General features: G+C 46.1%; 1 protein-coding gene across 2 annotated transcripts in view; it reads right to left on the bottom strand.

Annotated features, from left to right (window-relative positions):
- The window catches only part of NTPCR (nucleoside-triphosphatase, cancer-related), a 165,054-nt gene that overhangs the window by 126,239 nt on the left and 19,475 nt on the right, over positions 1-19,340 (bottom strand). For both annotated transcript variants that reach the window (XM_073671451.1, XM_073671452.1), the window contains one exon: positions 17,119-17,278. In XM_073671451.1, the coding sequence (XP_073527552.1) occupies positions 17,119-17,278 (160 nt within the window). The remainder of the gene's footprint in view (positions 1-17,118; positions 17,279-19,340) is intronic.

The following is a 19,340-nucleotide window of genomic DNA, read 5'->3' as shown; positions in this document are numbered from 1 at the left end:
CCTAACCCAACCCTAGCCCAACCCTAACCCTAGCCCAACCCTAACCCTACCATAACCCTACCCTAACCCTGGCCCAACCCTAACCCAACCTTAACCCAACCCTAGCCCAACCCTAACCCTAGCCCAACCCCAACCCTAGCCCAACCCTAACCCCAATTCTAGTCCAACCCTAACCCCAACCCTAGCCCAACCCCAAACCTAGCCCAACCCTAGCCCAACCCCAACCCTAGTCCAACGCCTACCCTAGCCCCAATCCTAGCCCCAACTCTAGCCCAACCCCAAACCTAGCCCAACCCCAAACCTAGCCCAACCCCAAACCTAGCCCAACCCCAATCCTAGCCCAACCCCAACCCAACCCTAACCCTAGAGAGAATGTTTTACGCCATTTTTATTACTTACTGGAAAGTCAAAAGTTTACATACATAAACCCCCTCCTGTGGTATTGAAAGGTTAAAAACAGACCTTAAGTGAGACAGAAATGCATTTATATGTGTATGTATTATGTATTGTGTCGAAGGAGACAACAATATACGAACATACTGGAAGTGTATCTGTGAAATAAGGATATATTCCCAGACAAAAGTCCCCTGTTAATGGAGGTTATAACTGGATATCAAGAAAACATTTGTTAGGACAGCAATTATATATCAGACCAATTTTATAAGTATAGAAAATGGACATAATGGAAAGGAAAACATCCATCACACAGACATGTCGCATATGTACCCTATATATAATAATAAAGGGTACATAAAGAAATCGCTAGTATAGGGTTAGCAGGTGAAACCAAAGAATAATAGAGTATGTTACATAATCGAACACCAGCAAGGTGACAATTTATGATATATGATAATCCGATATTTGGCAGCAATTACGCGAGAGGACACAAAAAAGGGGCATTTAGAGGAGGTTTAAAAATAATGGTGAGATGAAGAATCTACCACATAAATATCATTACGTGGAGAAGGCCACAAGGTGGTTCAACCCGCAGTTGAAAATAGTACCAATATACATAAGAGATGCAAGCCATACCCTATTCATTTTAGAGTCCTCATACCATGTATTGCTCAAAATGACCAAGATATCATACGGACCAGAGGGTCAAGTTAAGTGTATTCATGACAATCAAGGCGGTACCTTACGTCACACAAGAGGGTTTATTGTTAAAGACCATAAGGTGCTAGACCTAGCCCATTCTCATGTCTTGGGTGGGAATCTAGGCACAGACAAAACCCAAGAGCGGGTCCTTCAAAGGTTTTACTGGCCTGGATGTCACCAGGAGGTTGTTAATTATTGTCGGTCCTGTCCTATGTGCCAGTTAACTGCTCCCGTTTCCCACTTCCGTAGTCCCCTGGTCCCATTACCCATTATAGAGGTTCCGTTTGACAGCACTGCTATGGACCTGGTAGGGCCCTTAGTTAAGTCCACCAGGGGTCACCAATACATCCTGGTGATGCTGGACTAAGCAACACAGTACCTGGTGCGGTAACATTGAAAAACTCCTCTGCCCGGAGTATAGCGCGTGAACTAGTCCATATTTTCTCCCGAACGGGCCTGCCAAAGGAGATCCTGATGGATCATGAGGGAGTCGGGTAAAGCTCTGCAAAATTACCCAACTCCGGACGTCGGTGTACCATCCGCAGAAGGGTGGCCTAAGAGATTCAACAAGACCCTAAAGTCTATGCTTAAAAAGGTCATGGAGAAGGATGGCTGAGATTGGGATTGCCTACTCCCTTACCTGCTATTCTCGATTAGAGAAGTTCCCAAAGGCCTCTACAGGGTTCTCACCCTTCGAGTTGCTTTATGGACGGCACCCTCGGGGACTATTGGACATTGCGAAAGAGTCCTGGGAAGCAGAGGTAGCACCCCACCGGAGCATCATCAAGCATGTGGCCCAAATGCAAGACTGGATCGCGAGGGTGATGCCAATTGTAAGGGAAAGCCTCCTTGAAGCACAAGAGGCCCAGGCAAGGGTCTACAATCAGTCGGCGAGACGGAGGCAGTTTAGCCCTGGAGACTGGGTATTGGTGTTGATCCCCACAGTGGAAAGTAAATTCCTGGCTAAGTGGCAAGGGCCATATGAGGTGGTCAAAAAGTTGAGTAACGTCAACTACAAGGGCCACTAACCAGGAAGAAGGAAGGTGTACCATGTTAACCTGCTCAAACCTTGGTGAGACAAGAAGCCGGTGGTAGCTACATGCCTGGGGGCCCATCCAGAAGCCCGAGTCACAGTGGCAGAGACACTATCATTGGCCCAGAAGCAATAGTGCAGAGAGCTGCTCCAGCGGAACCAGGACCTGTATTCAGAGCTGCCAGGTTGTACGCAGGTAGTCAAACACAAAATCTTGACCGAGCCGCATGTGAGGGTGAATCAAAGGCTGTATTGGATTCCTGAAGCCGCAAGTAAATAAAGTGGAGGCTATCCAAACATGGCCGCAACCGAACTACAAGAAGCAAGTTTGTGCATTTCTGGGAATTGTGGGGGTATTATCGGCGATTTATCCCAAATTCAGTCAAGAGAGGCAGCTATCATGGCTAATCATCTTAAGGGCACGAAGAAATCGATGGCTAAATGATCTTCGGAAGCGGAGATGGCATGCCAGGAGTTGAAGCTCCCTCTATGTGGACAACCGGTCTTAGTCGCGCCTGACTTCACTAAGGAGTTGGTGGTGGAGAAGGACGCCTCCGAGGTCGGTTTGGGAGCGGTGTTGTCCCAGCAAATAGATGGGGATGAACATCCAGCCCTGTTTCTGAGCAGGAAACTCTCTCCCTGTGAAAAGAACTATGCCATCGTAGAGAAGGAGTGCTTGGCCATCAAATGGGTAATTGAGACACTAAGATACTATCTGTTAGGCCGAAAATTCAGGCTAGCGTCAGACCATGCACCCCTGAGATGGATGAGGGAAAGGAAGGGGAAGAATGCCTGGGTAACTAGGTGGCTTCTAGCACTCCAAGACTACATGGCAATGCAGATGCCCTGTCCAGACTTCCCTGTTTAGCGAGTGAAGGCGCCAAAACCCCTGGCTTTGGGCAGGGAAGGAGGATATGTGACAAAGTCACTGGTAAAGTGCTGGAGGAGAGATATGAGGCTGTTAGCTTCAGTGCATTGAGAGGGGTTAAGTCCATTTGTAAAAGGGAATGTTTTTTTGTGAATGGCCATTGTGAAGGGTGGGAGGCCATTCACCATATCTCCACCTCAGGGTGTGGTCTGGGGGGTTTAAATACTCGCCAAGCTGAGGTATTCAGAGTTCAGTGTCTTTGTTTTCCTGTTTTGCCCAGCGGACTGTGTTTATTTTCACGGAGTAAAATTGGTTTATGCCACACTATAATAAATCAACTAAAGATTTAAAGAGACGGCGTACCTGTGTCTACCTCCGTATGCAGCCGAGTGAGCAATCTACCACAAAAGATATAGAGAGATATATATACAGGTGCATCTCACAAAATTAGATCATCAAAAAGTTAATTTATTTCAGTTCTTCAATACAAAAAGTGAAACTCATTATATAGAATCATTACAAACAGAGTGATCTATTTCAAGTGTTTATTTCTGTTAATGTTGATGATTATGGCTTACAGCCAATGAAAACAAAAAAGTAATTATCTCAGTAAATTAGAATCTGTAAAGCACACGCCCGGACTGACTGGCGTGTGCGTGTTTAGTGGTTCCACTGTGCCATGAACCGGAGAGTGCCTGGAGGGGCGTAACTAAGTATCTGCTCGATCCGACCAAGGTCGCACGACGGCATACGATGCCCGTGCACCAGGGAGGAACTGAGCAGAGGGACCAGGGTCTACTCCAGGTCAGACTCCGGACACGGCTGTTGACCCACACCAGGGAATACAGGAACAGGCAGGCTAGAGCGCAGGCTGGGTAGGGTCCAGTACAGACTGGGAGATGAGTTCAGAGCCGCAGATGCGGTAATCAAACAGAGTAAAGCAAAACCACAGGTGCGGTAGACAAGGCTGAGCAGAGCGAAACCGCAGACGCGGTAGACAGGGCTGAGCAGAGCGAAACCGCAGACGCAGTAGACAAAGCTGAGCAGAGCAAAACCGTAGATGCGGTAGACAAGGATGAGCAGAGCAGAACCGCAGACGCGGTAGACAAGGCCAAGCAGAGCGAAACCGCAGACGCGGTAGACAAGGCCGAGCAGAGCGAAACCGCAGACGCGGTAGACAAGGCTGAGCAAAGCGAAACCGCAGACGCGGTGGACAAGGCTGAGCAAAGCGAAACCGCAGACGCGGTGGACAAGGCTGAGCAAAGCGAAACCGCAGACGCGGTGGACAAGGCTGAGCAAAGCGAAACCGCAGACGCGGTGGACAAGGCTGAGCAAAGCGAAACCGCAGACGCGGTGGACAAGGCTGAGCAGAGCGAAACCGCAGACGCGGTGGACAAGGCTGAGCAGAGCGAAACCGCAGACGCGGTGGACAAGGCTGAGCAGAGCGAAACCGCAGACGTGGTGGACAGGGCTGAGCAAAGCGAAACCGCAGACGCCGTGGACAGGGCTGAGCAAAGCGAAACCGCAGACGCGGTGGACAGGGCTGAGCAAAGCGAAACCGCAGACGCGGTGGACAAGGCTGAGCAAAGCGAAACCGCAGACGCGGTGGACAGGGCTGAGCAAAGCGAAACCGCAGACGCAGTGGACAAGGCTGAGATAAATCGCCGAAGAGGTAAACAAAGACAAAGCAAAGGGGATAGGGCTCTGTTCACACGGAACAGACTGGAAAAGAAAAGCAGAACCAGATACACACAAGGTACTTGCAAAGAAGTAGCGAAAGGACTCCAACTCACAAACGGAAGTACAATGACAACGAGTAGAAGTTAGATGCAGGTTCAGACTCTACAGAAAAACGGAGCAAACAGACATAAAGACAAAACAGGTAAAAAGCTAGGAGACAGTTCAGACAAGAACAGTTACTGCAACAAAATGCAGGAACGAGCCTAGGTAAAGCCAAGTGCTGGTTCAGACACTGCAGAAAAAGGGAACAAACGGACATAAAGACAAAACAGGTAGGAACCTAGGAGACAGTTCAGACAGGAACTGTACTGCAACAAATACAGGAGTGAGTCTGGGTATGCGGCCCCCAGAGGGCGAGACAAACAGGCTAGGAGCGTGTTCAGACAGGCCTGGAAATACAGCCTCCAGGAAGCAGAGAGACAGCTGGCTAGAGTGCACAGACAGGACACAGTTCAGACACGGGAACTGATACCGTAAGGCAGGAAACAGACAGGACCTGGCATGTCAGCGACCAGAAGCCAACTGACAGAACAAGATGCTCAGGCAAGGATTCCAAGGAGGAGCTGGGTTAAATACCAGGTGACAGACAGCAATAGGCTGAGGACGCATCAGGGGAGTGTCAGCTGCAGCTACAAGAAACAGGAAGTTAAGCGGGCGTCGCCCTAAGCAGCAAAGCAAAGCAGACAACATGGAAAGCCAGAGTGGCAGTCAGGACTGGAGATCAAGTGCGCGCTCTTGCACAGTGGGAGATGGACCACTATGAAAGGACGCCCCCAGGTATGTTGCAGAATAATTTCCTAAGCGTTTAAAAAGGTCCATTAGTCTGTTTCAGTAGGCTCCACAATCATGGGGAAGACTGCTGACTTGACAGATATCCAGAAGGCAGTCATTGACACACTAAGTAAATGCAAAGTAAATTTTGAATTTGGAAATCAAGGTCCCCCGAGTCTGGAGGAAGAGTGGAGAGGCACACAATTCAAGCTGCTTGAGGTCTAGTTTGAAGTTTCCACAATCAGTGATGGTTTGGGGAGCCATGTCATTTGCTGGTGTAGGTCCACTGTGTTTTATCAAGACCAAAGTCAGGGCAGCCGTCTACCAGGAAATTTTAGAGCACTTCATGCTTCCCTCGGCCGACAAGATTTTTGGAGATGGAAATTTCATTCTCCAGCAGGACTTGGCACCTGTACACACTGCCAAAAGTACCAATACCTGGTTTAAAAACAACAGTATCACTGTGCTTGATTGGCCAGCAAACTCGCCTGACCTTAACCCCACACTAAATGCTTTGAAAGGCTGTGATGTTATCCTCTGAGTTCCTCCATTTCTACAGGTGTTTAATCACCCTAGCACTAAGATGACAGATTAACCCCTTTCTATACTGTGTGTGCTGGAACACTTTTTCCATGTTTATATCACTGGAGCTAACAATCTTAGTGCTACACATCTTCACTCCAGTACTTTGCCAGTGACCTTGTCACATATCCCCCCTCTGCCCAAAGCTGTGTAGCTTCCCAAGCCTGTGTTCCACATGAAAGTTGAAGTCCTGAAGCCCTGAGTTGCAACTCTTGGAACATCATCTCTGCTTCAAGAGACCATTTGGCTATCACAGTCTTTGTGCCCTTAAGAAGGTTGGTCAGAGGTGAGGCTATCATGGCGAAATTCGGGATACTACGAGCGGTGTATCTCACTATTCCCAGAAATGCCCGAACCTGTTCCTTGGAGATTGGTTTCGGACAATTTTGGACTTCCTCCACCTTATTTACTTGAAGCTTTACTTCGTTTTCTCCAACGATGTAACCCAGGTATTTTCCCTTCTTTTTCCCGATGGTACACTTCTTTGGGTTTATGATGAACCCCACTTTCCTCAGCGCATTAAGCACGGCCTGGACTTTCTGCAGATGACTTTCCCAATCTGGGCTGAATATCACAATATCGTCAAGGTAAGCTGTGGCGTACTTTTTGTGAGGGGCTAAGATCTGGTCTATGGCCCTCCGGAAGGCAGCTGGGTCTCTTTGCAGGCCCAATAGGCTTCTGGTATACTATGGTATAGGTGTAAAAGAGGTTGTCTTCTTCTTGGCATTTTGATAGAAGAGGATTTGTCAGTAGCCTTTCATAAGTTCCAGGGAGGTGATGTATCTGACTGACCCTAGCTTCGATATGAGTTCATCATCGCGGGGTATCAGATACACTTAATTTTTAGCCCTTCCTTCAAAATCACCTTGCGGCAGACTTCAGGGATTCTATATGGCTTTTGGTTCACCTGCACATGTGGTTTTGTCAGGATTCCATGTTCACCAACCTGCGTACATCTTGGTAACCCCAAAAATAGGTCCCAGTTCCCCTGAAGAAGTTCCGGGCACTGTGGTTTCTGGGCTGGTGACAGTGTCTCTGCCACAGGGACACCTTTAGTGTCACCTTCTGGTCTGTCCAGCCCACATGGAGTTTCAACTTGGTTTCTCTATTGCCCTGCCTTGACGGATAGCGGCATGAGAGGATTTTGGAAGGAAGAGGTGGTAGCAGTTAATTGGCAGGTGGGACAGGACTTGCAATATTTTAGGATTTCATGGTGACATCTGGGCCAATTGTGACTCTGCATGACCCATTCTCGAGTTTTGTTCATCCCCAGATGGCCACCGAAGACATCTGAATGGGCCCTGTCCAATACCCTTTGTCTATAGAGTCCTTGTACCAATAATTACTTCACTATCTCCTCCCTCAAAAATAGGAAAACCTGGTGTCAGCCCCCGACTCCTGTGCTATGCGTTTATGACTGTTAGCTTATTGAATGCCTCTTTTAGAGATAGGGACCCATATTGTGTGACCCAAAATTTTGTCTTGTCACCACTATTTCAGGAATGTCTGCCTCAGGGGATACTACCTTCTCCTCTTCACCCAACACACAGAAGGGAAACTCGTCAGAGGTTGGTGTGACTTTTTTAGGGCCAACTCGTTTCTTTCCCAAGCAATTGAGGTCTCGTCCCCTCCCCCACAAGTCCCAAAACAACACAAAGTCCTGACTTATGATAATTGGTGCAACAAATTCTGGACCAAGCCGACCTCATGGGACTCAGTACCTTGGGCAGTCTCAATGACCACTGTGGCCCCCGGATAGTCTTTAGCATCACTAGGGTCACCAAACTCTGGTCTAACAGAAAAAACAAAACATTACGTATGGCACAGTCCTATGGGTAACCGCCCGCTTCAAGAACAAGACAACCCAAGGTTTAGCTTTCCTTAACATGAACACAAGAGAGCTCCAGAACTTGTGCCTCCAGGCCCTCCCCACACTAAATGCTTTGAAAGGCTGTGATTTTATCCTCTGCGTTCCTCCCTTTCTACAGGTGTTTAATCACCCTAGCACTAAGATGGCTGATTAACCCCTTTTATATACTGTGTGTGCTGGAACACTTTTTCCATGTTTATATCACTGGAGCTAACAATCTTAGTGTTACATATCTTCTCTCCAGTACTTGGTATATATTAATCCTATGTGAGTGGTTGTCTTATTTAATAGGGCACCATAGTTAAAATCTCCTCCAATATTGATGGCATACATATATGATTTGTATACTTTTATAGTTAGCAAATTAAGAAAAAAAATGTGGCTCCTGGATTAAGCGCGTCCGCTATGAAATTTATATAGAATGTGCTTTTGTCTATGCCCGTTCCCATGGCGATTATATCACTTCTGATACCATGTGATCACGGTCGGACAGGTGACCGCATCACGTCTGTTTCTCTTAGTGATGTCAAACACATGCGACCGCATAATGACTCTAGTTGGATACAGGGCCGGCGTCAGCACCCGGCGCACCCGGGCAAATGCCGGGGCCCTGAGCAGGCAGAGGGGCCCACTGGCGGTCGCGCACCCCGCTGGGCTATGGGCGGAGGAGAGCGGTGTCAGCGCCCGCCCTTCTCCGCCGCTTGCTCAGGGCCCCGGCAGCCCGATACTTACCTCTCCCCGTGCCTCCGCAGATCAGCTGTCTTCCTGCTCTGCGCTCCCTGTGACGTCTCAGGTCAGAGGGCGCGGTGACGTCCTTACACCGCGCCCTCCCCTGAGCCGTCACAGGGAGCGCTGAGCGGGAAGACGCCGACAACGCTGGAGTTCGGAGCCGAGCAGCGAGCAGCGAGCGGCGGGCAGCAGGCAGCGGGCAGCAGGTAGCAGGTGAGGAGAAGGGAGGTGAGTATTTGATTTTTTTTTTTTTTTTAATGTATGGAGGCATGGGGCATTATAAAGAGGGGAGGGGGGGCATCCTGCATGGGGCATTATAAAGAGGGGGGGATTCCTGCTTGGGGCATTATAATGAGGAGGGGTGACAGCCTGCATGGGGCATTATAAGGTGGGGAACAGCCTGCACGGGGCATTATAAAGAGAGGGGGGGATCCTGCATGGGGCATTATAAAGAGGAGGGGTGACAGCCTGCATGGGGCATTATAAGGTGGGGAACAGCCTGCATGGGGCATTATAAAGAGGGGGGGATTCCTGCTTGGGGCATTATAATGAGGAGGGGTGACAGCCTGCATGGGGCATTATAAGGTGGGGACAAGCCTGCATGGGGCATTATAAGGTGGGGAACAGCCTGCACGGGGCATTATAAAGAGAGGGGGGGACATCCTGCATGGGGCATTATAAAGAGGAGGGGTGACAGCCTGCATGGGGCAGTATAAAGAGGAGGGGTGACAGCCTGCATGGAGCATTATAAAGAGGAGGGGTGACAGCCTGCATGGGGCATTATAAAGAGGGGGGGCAGCCTGTATGGGGCATTATGTGGGGGGTAACAGCCTGCATGCAGCATTATATGGGGACCGGTATCCTGTATGGAGCGTTATATGGGGGCCAGTATTCCGTATGGAGCCTTATATGGAAGCCAGTATTCCGTATGGAGCCTTATATGGGGGCCAGTATTCCATATGGGGGCCAGTATTCCGTATGGAGCCTTATATGGGGGCCAGTATTCCGTATGGAGCCTTATATGGGGGCCAGTATTCCATATGGAGCCTTATATAGGGGCCAGTATTCCATATGGAGCCTTATATAGGGGCCAGTATTCCATATGGGGCCTTATATGGGGGCCAGTATTCCGTATGGGGCCTTATATGGGGGCCAGTATTCCGCATGGAGCCTTATATGGGGGTCAGTATTCCGCATGGAGCCTTATATGGGGGTCAGTATTCCGCATGGAGCCTTATATGGGGGTCAGTATTCCGCATGGAGCCTTATATGGGGGTCAGTATTCCGCATGGAGCCTTATATGGGGGTCAGTATTCCGCATGGGGCCTTATATGGGGGCCAGTATTCCGCATGGGGCCTTATATGGGGGCCAGTATTCCGTATGGGGTCTTATATGGGGGCCAGTATTCCGTATGGGGTCTTATATGGGGGCCAGTATTCCGTATGGGGTCTTATATGGGGGCCAGTATTCCGTATGGGGTCTTATATGGGGGCCAGTATTCCGTATGGGGTCTTATATGGGGGCCAGTATTCCGTATGAAGCGTTATATGGGGACCAGTATTCCGTATGGAGCCTTATATGGGGGCCACTATTCTGTGTGGAGCGATTCACCGGTTTCTGAGCTATTGTGGAATTTACAATAGATATCACTCATGAAGTGAAATCTTTGCATTGTACTATATATATATATTTCTCCGCCGTATCTCTGCATCATGAATCGTGGTATGTGTTAAAGGGGCCCACTGAGACTCTTTCGCCCGGGGCCCAGAAAAACCTGGAGCCGGCCCTGGTTGGATACATGACTTTATCACATGATCGCTTCTTCCGGTGATGTCAGATGCATGTGACCGCACCCCGTGATGCAGACGTCACATTCTTTGCCGAACGAGGAACTAAAATATGGGCCCGCACATACCGTTAACTAATCAGTAGAGGCTAATTGCCACTATGTCATTGGCCAATGACGGTTTAAATAGTTTTCTTATCAGCTACCCATCACCTCTAGACAAAGCTTTCCACAGCGCAATACGTGTCGGGTGTGGTAGTTCCCTGGTTCCCTGCACTGCTGGCAACGTTCCCTCTATCTTTATCTATTGTCTATTTATGCATATTTTTGATACTCATTTGTCATACCTTGGTTCAATACTATTATAAGGTATAACTATGGGAATTTACTAAGACACTTTTCTCACATAGATTTAATCTATCATTATATGGCCTTAATATCATATGAGCCTATCATTACAAGTAGTTATACTACATACCATTTGTATCATATATGTAATATATCTTATGTATATTCTGAGATATGATAGATCCAATCATTTGGGCTTATCGAAAAAGATTAAGACTTATATTTAAACTATAATAGTACAATAACTGTACTTTATATGTAGTCCTACAGTACAGACCAAAAGTTTGGACACACCTTCTCATTTAAAGATTTTTCTGTCTTTTCATGATTATGAAAATTGTACATTCACACTGAAGGCATCAAAACTATGAATTACCACATGTGGAATTATATACTTAACAAAAAAGTGTGATACAACTGAAAATATGTCTTATATTCTAGGTTCTTCAAAGTAGCCACCTTTTGCTTTGATGACTGCTTTGCACACTCTTGGCATTCTCTTGATGAGCTTCAAGAGGTAGTCACTGGAAATGGTTTTCACTTCACAGGTGTGCCCTGTCAGGTTTAATAAGTGGGATTTCTTGCCTTATAAATGGGGTTGGGACCATCAGTTGTGTTGTGCAGAAGTCTGGTGGATACACAGCTGATAGTCCTACTGAATAGACTGTTAGAATTTGTATTAATGGCAAGAAAAAAGCAGCTAAGTAAAGAAAAACGAGTGGCCATCATTACTTTAAGAAATCAAGGTCAGTCAGTCCGAAAAATTGGGCAAACTTTGAAAGTGTCCCCAAGTGCAGTTGTAAAAACCAGCAAGCGCTACAAAGAAACTGGCTCACATGAGGACCGCCCCAGGAAAGGAAGACCCAGAGTCACCTCTGCTTCTGAGGATAAGTTTATCCACGTCACCAGCTTCAGAAACTGCAGGTTAACAGCAGCTCAGATTAGAGACCAGGTCAATGCCACACAGAGTTCTAGCAGCAGACACATCTCTTCAACAACTGTTAAGAGGAGACTTTGTGCAGCAGGCCTTCATGGTAAAATAGCTGCTAAGAAACCACGGCTAAGGACAGGCAACAAGCAGAAGAGACTTGTTTGGGATAAAGAACACAAGGAATGGCCATTAGACCAGTGGAAATCTGTGCTTTGGTCTGATGAGTCCAAATTTGAGATCTTTGGTTCCAACCACCGTGTCTTTGTACATTGACATTTTGTTTTTTCCATGGCGGTCGTCATACAGAACAAATAATGTGCCAGCTTTATAGGGTGGTTCGTTCCGAACGTAGCGATACCAAATATGTGTGCATTTTTTTGGTATTTTTGTTTTAACACAAACGCTGCATTTTGAGTGGCGAAACGGCTTTTCGTGATTTGTGTGCCCTTTTCTGTTCTCGGTTTTTTTTCACATTTTATTTTACTTTTTTACTTTGTTCCACTGTGGAACATGTATATTTTTAACTTTGATTTCTGTTGGCATGCACTGCAGTGCATGAGACTGTCAGTGCTTCACTAACTCATCCTGTGAGACCCAGCTTATAGCTGGATCTCACAGGCCACCGTACCCTGGGGTTATCACATGACCTCAGCATACCATGGTAACCATCGGGACCCGCGATTCTAAACACGGTAGTCCGATGGTTACTGAGGGGGTCTTGTAACCACCTTGTAACGACTTAAATACCGCTGTTGTAGTTGACAGCAGTATTTATGAGTTAATCCCCAATCGTTCACAAAATCGGCTGGGGCCAATACTGCAGGGTGTCAACTGTCACATTCAGCTGACATCCGTGGGAATTGTGACCGCCGGGCGACGCTTTTCCCTTATTTCTGATCGCCATTTTAAAATGGCAATGAGGGAATAAGGCGCCTTAGCGACCGCCGTTTCGATGCATATCGGCGGTCGTTAAGGGGTTAAGATTCTGCTTCTCACAGTTGAAGTGTACCTACGATAAAAAACCTCTCCATTGTTTGTAGGTGGGAAAACTTGCAAAATCGGCAGTGTATCAAATACTTATTTTCCCAATTACACACACATTCATACATACATACATACATACACACACACTATATTCATAATAAAATCTATACATATATTAATCAGGGATGTGTCCTTCTGTCCAAAGCCTCTACAGACTGCGCAAAGGCAGACAGGGATGAGGAGTGTGGCGCTGAAGATCGCGGTATGCGTAAGCATTGAACGCAAACTGTTGTGTCCGGTGCCATAAGTAAATACCTGTCGGGGAGGAGTGTGGCGCCTCTGTTCAGGTTGGAGGCTGGGGGAGGAGTGTGGTGTCGAATCGGCGCCTGCGCATAGCGCGATAGCCAGCGCCATTTTAGTGAAGACACATTTGCAGTGTTTCTTCAACAAAATGGGGCTGGACAGCGCGGTATGCGCATGCGCATGCGCGTACTCTGGCGCCATTTTGTTGAATACACTCTGAAAATGTGTCTTCACTAAAATGGCGCCGGATATCACGCTATGCAGGTGCCATTTTAGTAAAATAACAGGCGACGCGCTGCAGAAGAGCGATGGAAAGGTGAGTAGGAGTGTTTTTTTTCCTTTTCATTTAATTGCTGGATGGATGGATGGATGGGGGAGCATGGACCAGGATAGTGGCGCAAATACCAGGATGGGGGCACATGGACCAGGATATAGATCTATATATTTAATTAACTCACTCGTTGAGGTACACACAGGAATGAAGTGTCTTGTTCACACAGGTAGGTTCATTACACAAAAAGATTTAACACTTTTGCCAAAAGTAGGTAAACAGCCCTTCCCTGGCATAAGCAGAAATCAGATAGGACACAGTGAGGACAACACAGACATTGTCTATTAAGGACCATCAACACACCTTTTGTCACTGGATGAAACTCACCAGCAACAAATGTCTACACTTGGTCAGCTTCTGGAAGTCTGAAAAGCATATCAGAAGTGTTTTCTCCTCTGATCCCAATCAGCTGTGGAACATCTCAGTTCCGTTTTTATATCAGTTGCCAGGCCTAGATTGGAGAAATGGGAGCAGTCAGCCCCACCCAGCTGCTCCTAAAACCTGGACCATTAAATAAACCTTTCAGAACTATCGGTGCAGGAGCTTTTTTAAAAAAAATGTTATATACTCTCTAAAAAAAAAAAAAAAAAATTGCTTCTAAATGTGCCACCACTACAACTTTCCAATTCAGCGTCAAACGGTGTACACAGCACATTGTAGCCGAGGCGTGCCCATGGTAGGAGGAAAACTGCGCTGTTATGCAGATTGGCTCAGCTTGTGGGCAGCTACATTTTGGTGCGTTCCTACATTCACCTACTCCTTGTCCCAGCCTTCACCATGAGCCACAGCCATAGTCAACCCTTTCTTTATGACCTACTAAAGTATTTAGAGATTACATAGAGGGACCCTAACACTAGAAGAACATTAGCGTCTTTGTTTTACATATTGACTTTCATCCAACCTGCCACACATGTACAATGTAAATGTCCTCCTGGCCGTGTCTTCCACTGGACACAAGGAAATGAACTGATTAGCGCAGCGGATGCATTCTGAAAGGAATTGTGCTAAGGGATAGTTACATTGGAACTAGCCCATTCCTTATTTTAAATGGTTTGTATAGTACTTTATAGTGATAGCCTTTCCTTAGAATAGGTCATCAAAACCAGATCATTGGGAGTGCGACTGCTGTTTTTTGGTGTGCTCAGTTGCAGAACGTAATTACACAGCTCTATAAACTGTATAATGGCAGCAGCAGGTACTGAAGATCCATGCCAATTCATTTGAATACTACTGGATTTCCGCTCCGCAACTTAGCACATCCGGCTGGCACTGAGAACAGCTGATCAGTGGGGCTTCTGGATGTCACACCCCTACTAATCTTATACTGATGAACAATCCTAAGAATAGACCGTCAATATAAAATACTGAACAACCCGTTTAATAGCACTGACATGAACTTCCAACACTGCTGATGTAGAAATCAATAGTAAATCAGCTCATATCCAAAACATGGTGGACCATTTATTTGAATGGACTCTGATTTTACAAATTTCTGAACACCTGAGATTGATATTGCCATGGTTCCAGCAGATGCAATGTACGGCTTTTTTTTAACTGCACTACGTGTTTTTCTGAACATCTGGAGCTTTCCAGGCATTCAACAGAATCTATAAAAAAGAGGGGTGAACATATTTTAGCGTATGGAAATAGTGATGGATGCCTGAGGCTGCATCTAGGCTTATCAATTATCGATAAATGAGTGTTCCTAGGAATTCTCATTTTCTGTTAATCAGCCTGACAAAACGTGCTGTCAATCATCCGACGAATGAGCAAAATGCTTAGTCCGGTGAACTGATTTTTAAGCTTGCTTCAAAATTTTTTCATTTTTGGCAGCACATTGTATTGTGTAAAAAGGACATATTCTGACAAGAACAATGGCATTCTATATGTACAGAACGATCGTGTTAATTATTATGTGCTCATAAAAGTGAGGTCAGCCCGTTTAAACAGACTATTAAATGACCAATGACTGACTTGCATGTGGCCGATCAGCAGCAGTTTAATGGTCGCCCGTGGTTATCCACTACTAGGACAACCCCTTCTTGAACTAAATGTTTGTCACCGATAAAACAAAACAAACAAAAAAAAGCTTACACTCACCTCCTGTGCCGGCACTGTTCCAGCGGTGTCGGCACTCGCGGTCCTGAAGCTCTGGTGTGATGGAATGACAGGTGGTGCCCGGCGCCTAATCAACGCTGGCGTCACTGTCTCCGCCTTCGGACAAATCGAACTTGAAGAGGAAGTCCGGGCTGCAGCTGATCTCTTACTTCCTCTTCATGTTCAATTTGACAGGAGGTGGGGACAGTGACGCCAGCGCTGATTGGGCGCCGGGCACCACGTGTCAATCCAGCACATCACAGCCCCTGGACCTGGAGTGCTGACACCAGTGGAACAGCACCAGCACCGGAGGTGATTGTAAGCTTTTTTTTATTTTAAAAGGGGCCAAACTTTTACCATATTTTTCAGACTATAAGACGCATTTTTTTACTCCAAAATTTTAGAGGAAAGTGGGGGGTGCTTCTTATAATCCGGATGTATGGTTGTGGATGGTTGTCCGGCTGTGGATGGTAAAAGTGGTGGGGGGAGGGGAGCGGGTCACAGAGGCAGGCGCCGCCTGCTGCAGCTCACACTGTGCCTGCTGTTAAAGAAAATGAATATTCACTGCTCCCCATGCCCATAGTCCCTCCCACTTCTATGCACTGAAGCCGGTCGTGGGGAGGAACTATGGGCGTGGAGAGGAGTGAATATTCCGGCAGTTGATCTCAGCGTGTGAGGGTGCATGGCAGTGATGTCATGCACTGCTTACAAGCTGAGGTCAGCCGCTGGCATCAGAACAGAACACCGTTGGAGCAGAGGGAAGGTGAGTAGAATCTTTTATTATTTTTTGGTGTGCTGCGTGAGGGGGCCATGTATACCAGGATGGGTATGGGGTGGTGCCATATATGCCAGGATGAGGGGCCATATATAACAGGATGAAGGGCCATATATACCAGGATGGGGGGGCCATGTATACCAGGATGGGTATGGGGGGTGCCATATACACCAAGATGAGGGGCCATATATAACAGGATGCAGGATGAAGGGTCATATATACCAGAATGGGGGGCCATGTATACCAAGACGGGAATGGGGAGCCATGTATACCAGGATGGGGATGGTGGCCATCCATGAATACCAGGATGGGGGGGCCATGGCATATATACCAGGTTGGAAGATATTAGTTCAGAATTGTGTGACATTACCCTTATAAGTGTCAACGGCAAAAAAAACCTCCCCCCCACAGTGTATCATGACCACATTTTTTGCTTTAATTTTTTTTTCTATTTTCCTCCTCTAAAACCTAGGTGCGTCTTATGGTGCAATGCGTCTTACAGTCCAAAAAATATGGTAGTTCAAGAAGCGGTTATCCTAGTAGTGGACAACTCCTTTAATGTAAATGCATATTTCCAAGTGCATGCATCAGCTATTAGTTAAAAATGAAAGAACATATCCATTTAGCTAATATATTAGTACCACAGAGTCCAGCACAATATGTATTACATCATTTTTTGGCTTATCTCTGGCAATAGAGCTCTAGAGTAACATTTAGCGTGTATGTCAGAAACATTCCCGATATACAAAGCTAAACATAAGAAAAAAGATAAGATGTTAAATAGCTTTACTCTTTAAATTTGTTGTAATTTTTACATTTCCTTGATCCAGTCTAAAGAAATTAGAAGTTAACTTGTTAGTTGTTTTCATACCCGATTCTAGCCAACTTTTCTCGATTTCCTGACATGGTAACAACATCGAATCCTACTCTTTGCCCCTGTCTAACTTCTTCTGTATAAAATCCATCAACAAGAACTCTGGATGATGTCAACACTTCAGAGACTTTTTTAATTAAAGTTGTCTTTCCAATACCTTTGAAAAAAAAATAAAAAATACATATTATTTATACTGATAGATCTATCTATCTATACACACACAGTTCCATTTAGATGTATTTCATTGGGATTTTATGTGATATACCAACACAAAGTAGCAAACGATTCATAGTTTTCTAAATATTTAAAAAATATAAAATATGAAAATTGTGACGTGCATTTGTATTCAGTCCTACTGAGTCAATACTTTGTACCTTTCTCCCTTTCTATGCAATTACTGTATTTTGGAGTAAATCTCTACCAGCTTTGCACATCTACAGTTGAAACCAGAAGTTTACATACACTATATAAAAAGACACATCTGCATGTTTTTCTCAATATCTAACATGAAATCAAAATAAACCTTTCCAGTTTTAGGTCAATTAGGATTACCATCATTATTAATATTTGCCAAATGCCAGAATAATGAGAGAGAGAGAATGTCTTAAGGCATTTTTATTACTTACTGCAAAGTCAAAAGTTTACATACATTTCATTAACATTTGGTACCATTGCCCTTAAACGGAATCTGTCACCCCCTGTCACTTTTCTGACCTCTATTTTGGGTATACAGGTGATAGAAATGAAAATCTATACCTACCTGTATGCCTCATATTAGAGGTCTTCTTCCTGTGAAATGTCTTTTTATTCAATCAAGTTTCTGATGCTTGCAGGCCCGAGGGCCTGAAGAAATCCCCTCCTAATGTGGTAATTATAATGTTTCCCCCTCCCCTGCATGTCACAGTGCCCTGTGATGTGCAGTTGCAGCAGCCAAATCCAGGCACTGTGACATGCAGGGGAGGAGGGAAACATTGTAATTCACACAGTAGGCGGGGATTTCTTCCAGGCCACAGGTCTGCAATTAATAAACAAATACAGGGAGTTGTTCATAATACATTTATAAATGTGACATGCAGAAGTAGTGCTGTTGCAGAGTGTGACATGCAGAAGTAGTGCTGTTGCTTTAAAAGCATTCAGTAACTGTAAAGGTTTGTGCCCACGATGCAGATTAGAAGCAGAAATTTCCTGAGCATTTTTGCATCTCCTTGGCAGAAAAAACGCATGCAGATTTTACATGCGTTTATGCATGCATATTTTTCAAGCGATTTTGAGCATCACTTGGAAAACAGCTTGACAAGTTGGTCACACAATATAAATACATGCAACTGGCAATGATTTATATTGTGTGACCAACTTAGAGGAAATTTCTACTATCAAATGCTGTATCTAAAGTAAAAAAAATAATTAAAAAATAGAAAGAAATAAAAAACCTTATATTTCACCTCTCCGGCGGCCCCCGGTCTCCTCCCGGCCGTGTCCTCTCTCCTCGGCGTACCGTCATTAAGTCAGCTGATGGTCACGCGACCACTGACGTCAGCGGTCAGGTGATGGTAGCGTGACCATCAGCTGACTAAATAATGTCACCGCAGGTCCTGCCAATACACTACGGGACGCCGAGGTGAGAGGACGCGGCCGAGAGGAGACCGGGGGCCACCAGAGAGGGGAGTATGAATAATTTTTTACTTTATAATTCTCTTTTTACTTGCAGGTACTATGGTACTTGGGTCGGATGAGACTCTTCTCCAGACCCGGGTACCATCCGAGCATTGAACCGCATAACATCCACATGTATACAAGTCAATGGGCGCGATTTCGCTGCAAAAACGCACCCAAATTGGTTGTGCTGCGGATTTTTCCGCAATGATAATCCGCAGCGGAAATTTCCGCAGCATGTGCACAGCACATGCGGATTATCATTGGGATACATCCCAGACCTTTGAACAAGCGATTTTAATGCGTTTCCGCGGCGGAAATGCCGCCGCGGAATCGCATTAAATCCGCATCGTGGGCACTCAGCCTTAGAAGTAACACAAGCACATGAGACAGTAAGTGTTGTACTCCAGATGCATTCAGCAACTAGAGGGGTTAACACAGTCACAGGAGAAGGGGAGTGTTTTAGCAGAGCCCCAGGGGGATTGTGGGGTAGTTGTTTACTGTCTGGCTGGAGCCGAAGAGAAAGGTGGTGTGTGTGTTCTGTATCTCACAGAAGCGCCCCTGCA

Source organism: Phyllobates terribilis, unplaced genomic scaffold, assembly GCF_046119375.1.
Source record: "Phyllobates terribilis strain yellow unplaced genomic scaffold, ASM4611937v1 Scaffold_3__8_contigs__length_932513732, whole genome shotgun sequence".
Classification (NCBI taxonomy): Eukaryota; Metazoa; Chordata; class Amphibia; order Anura; family Dendrobatidae; genus Phyllobates; species Phyllobates terribilis.
Note: the sequence above shows the minus strand (reverse complement) of the source record. Positions and strands in the feature narration are given on the sequence as shown.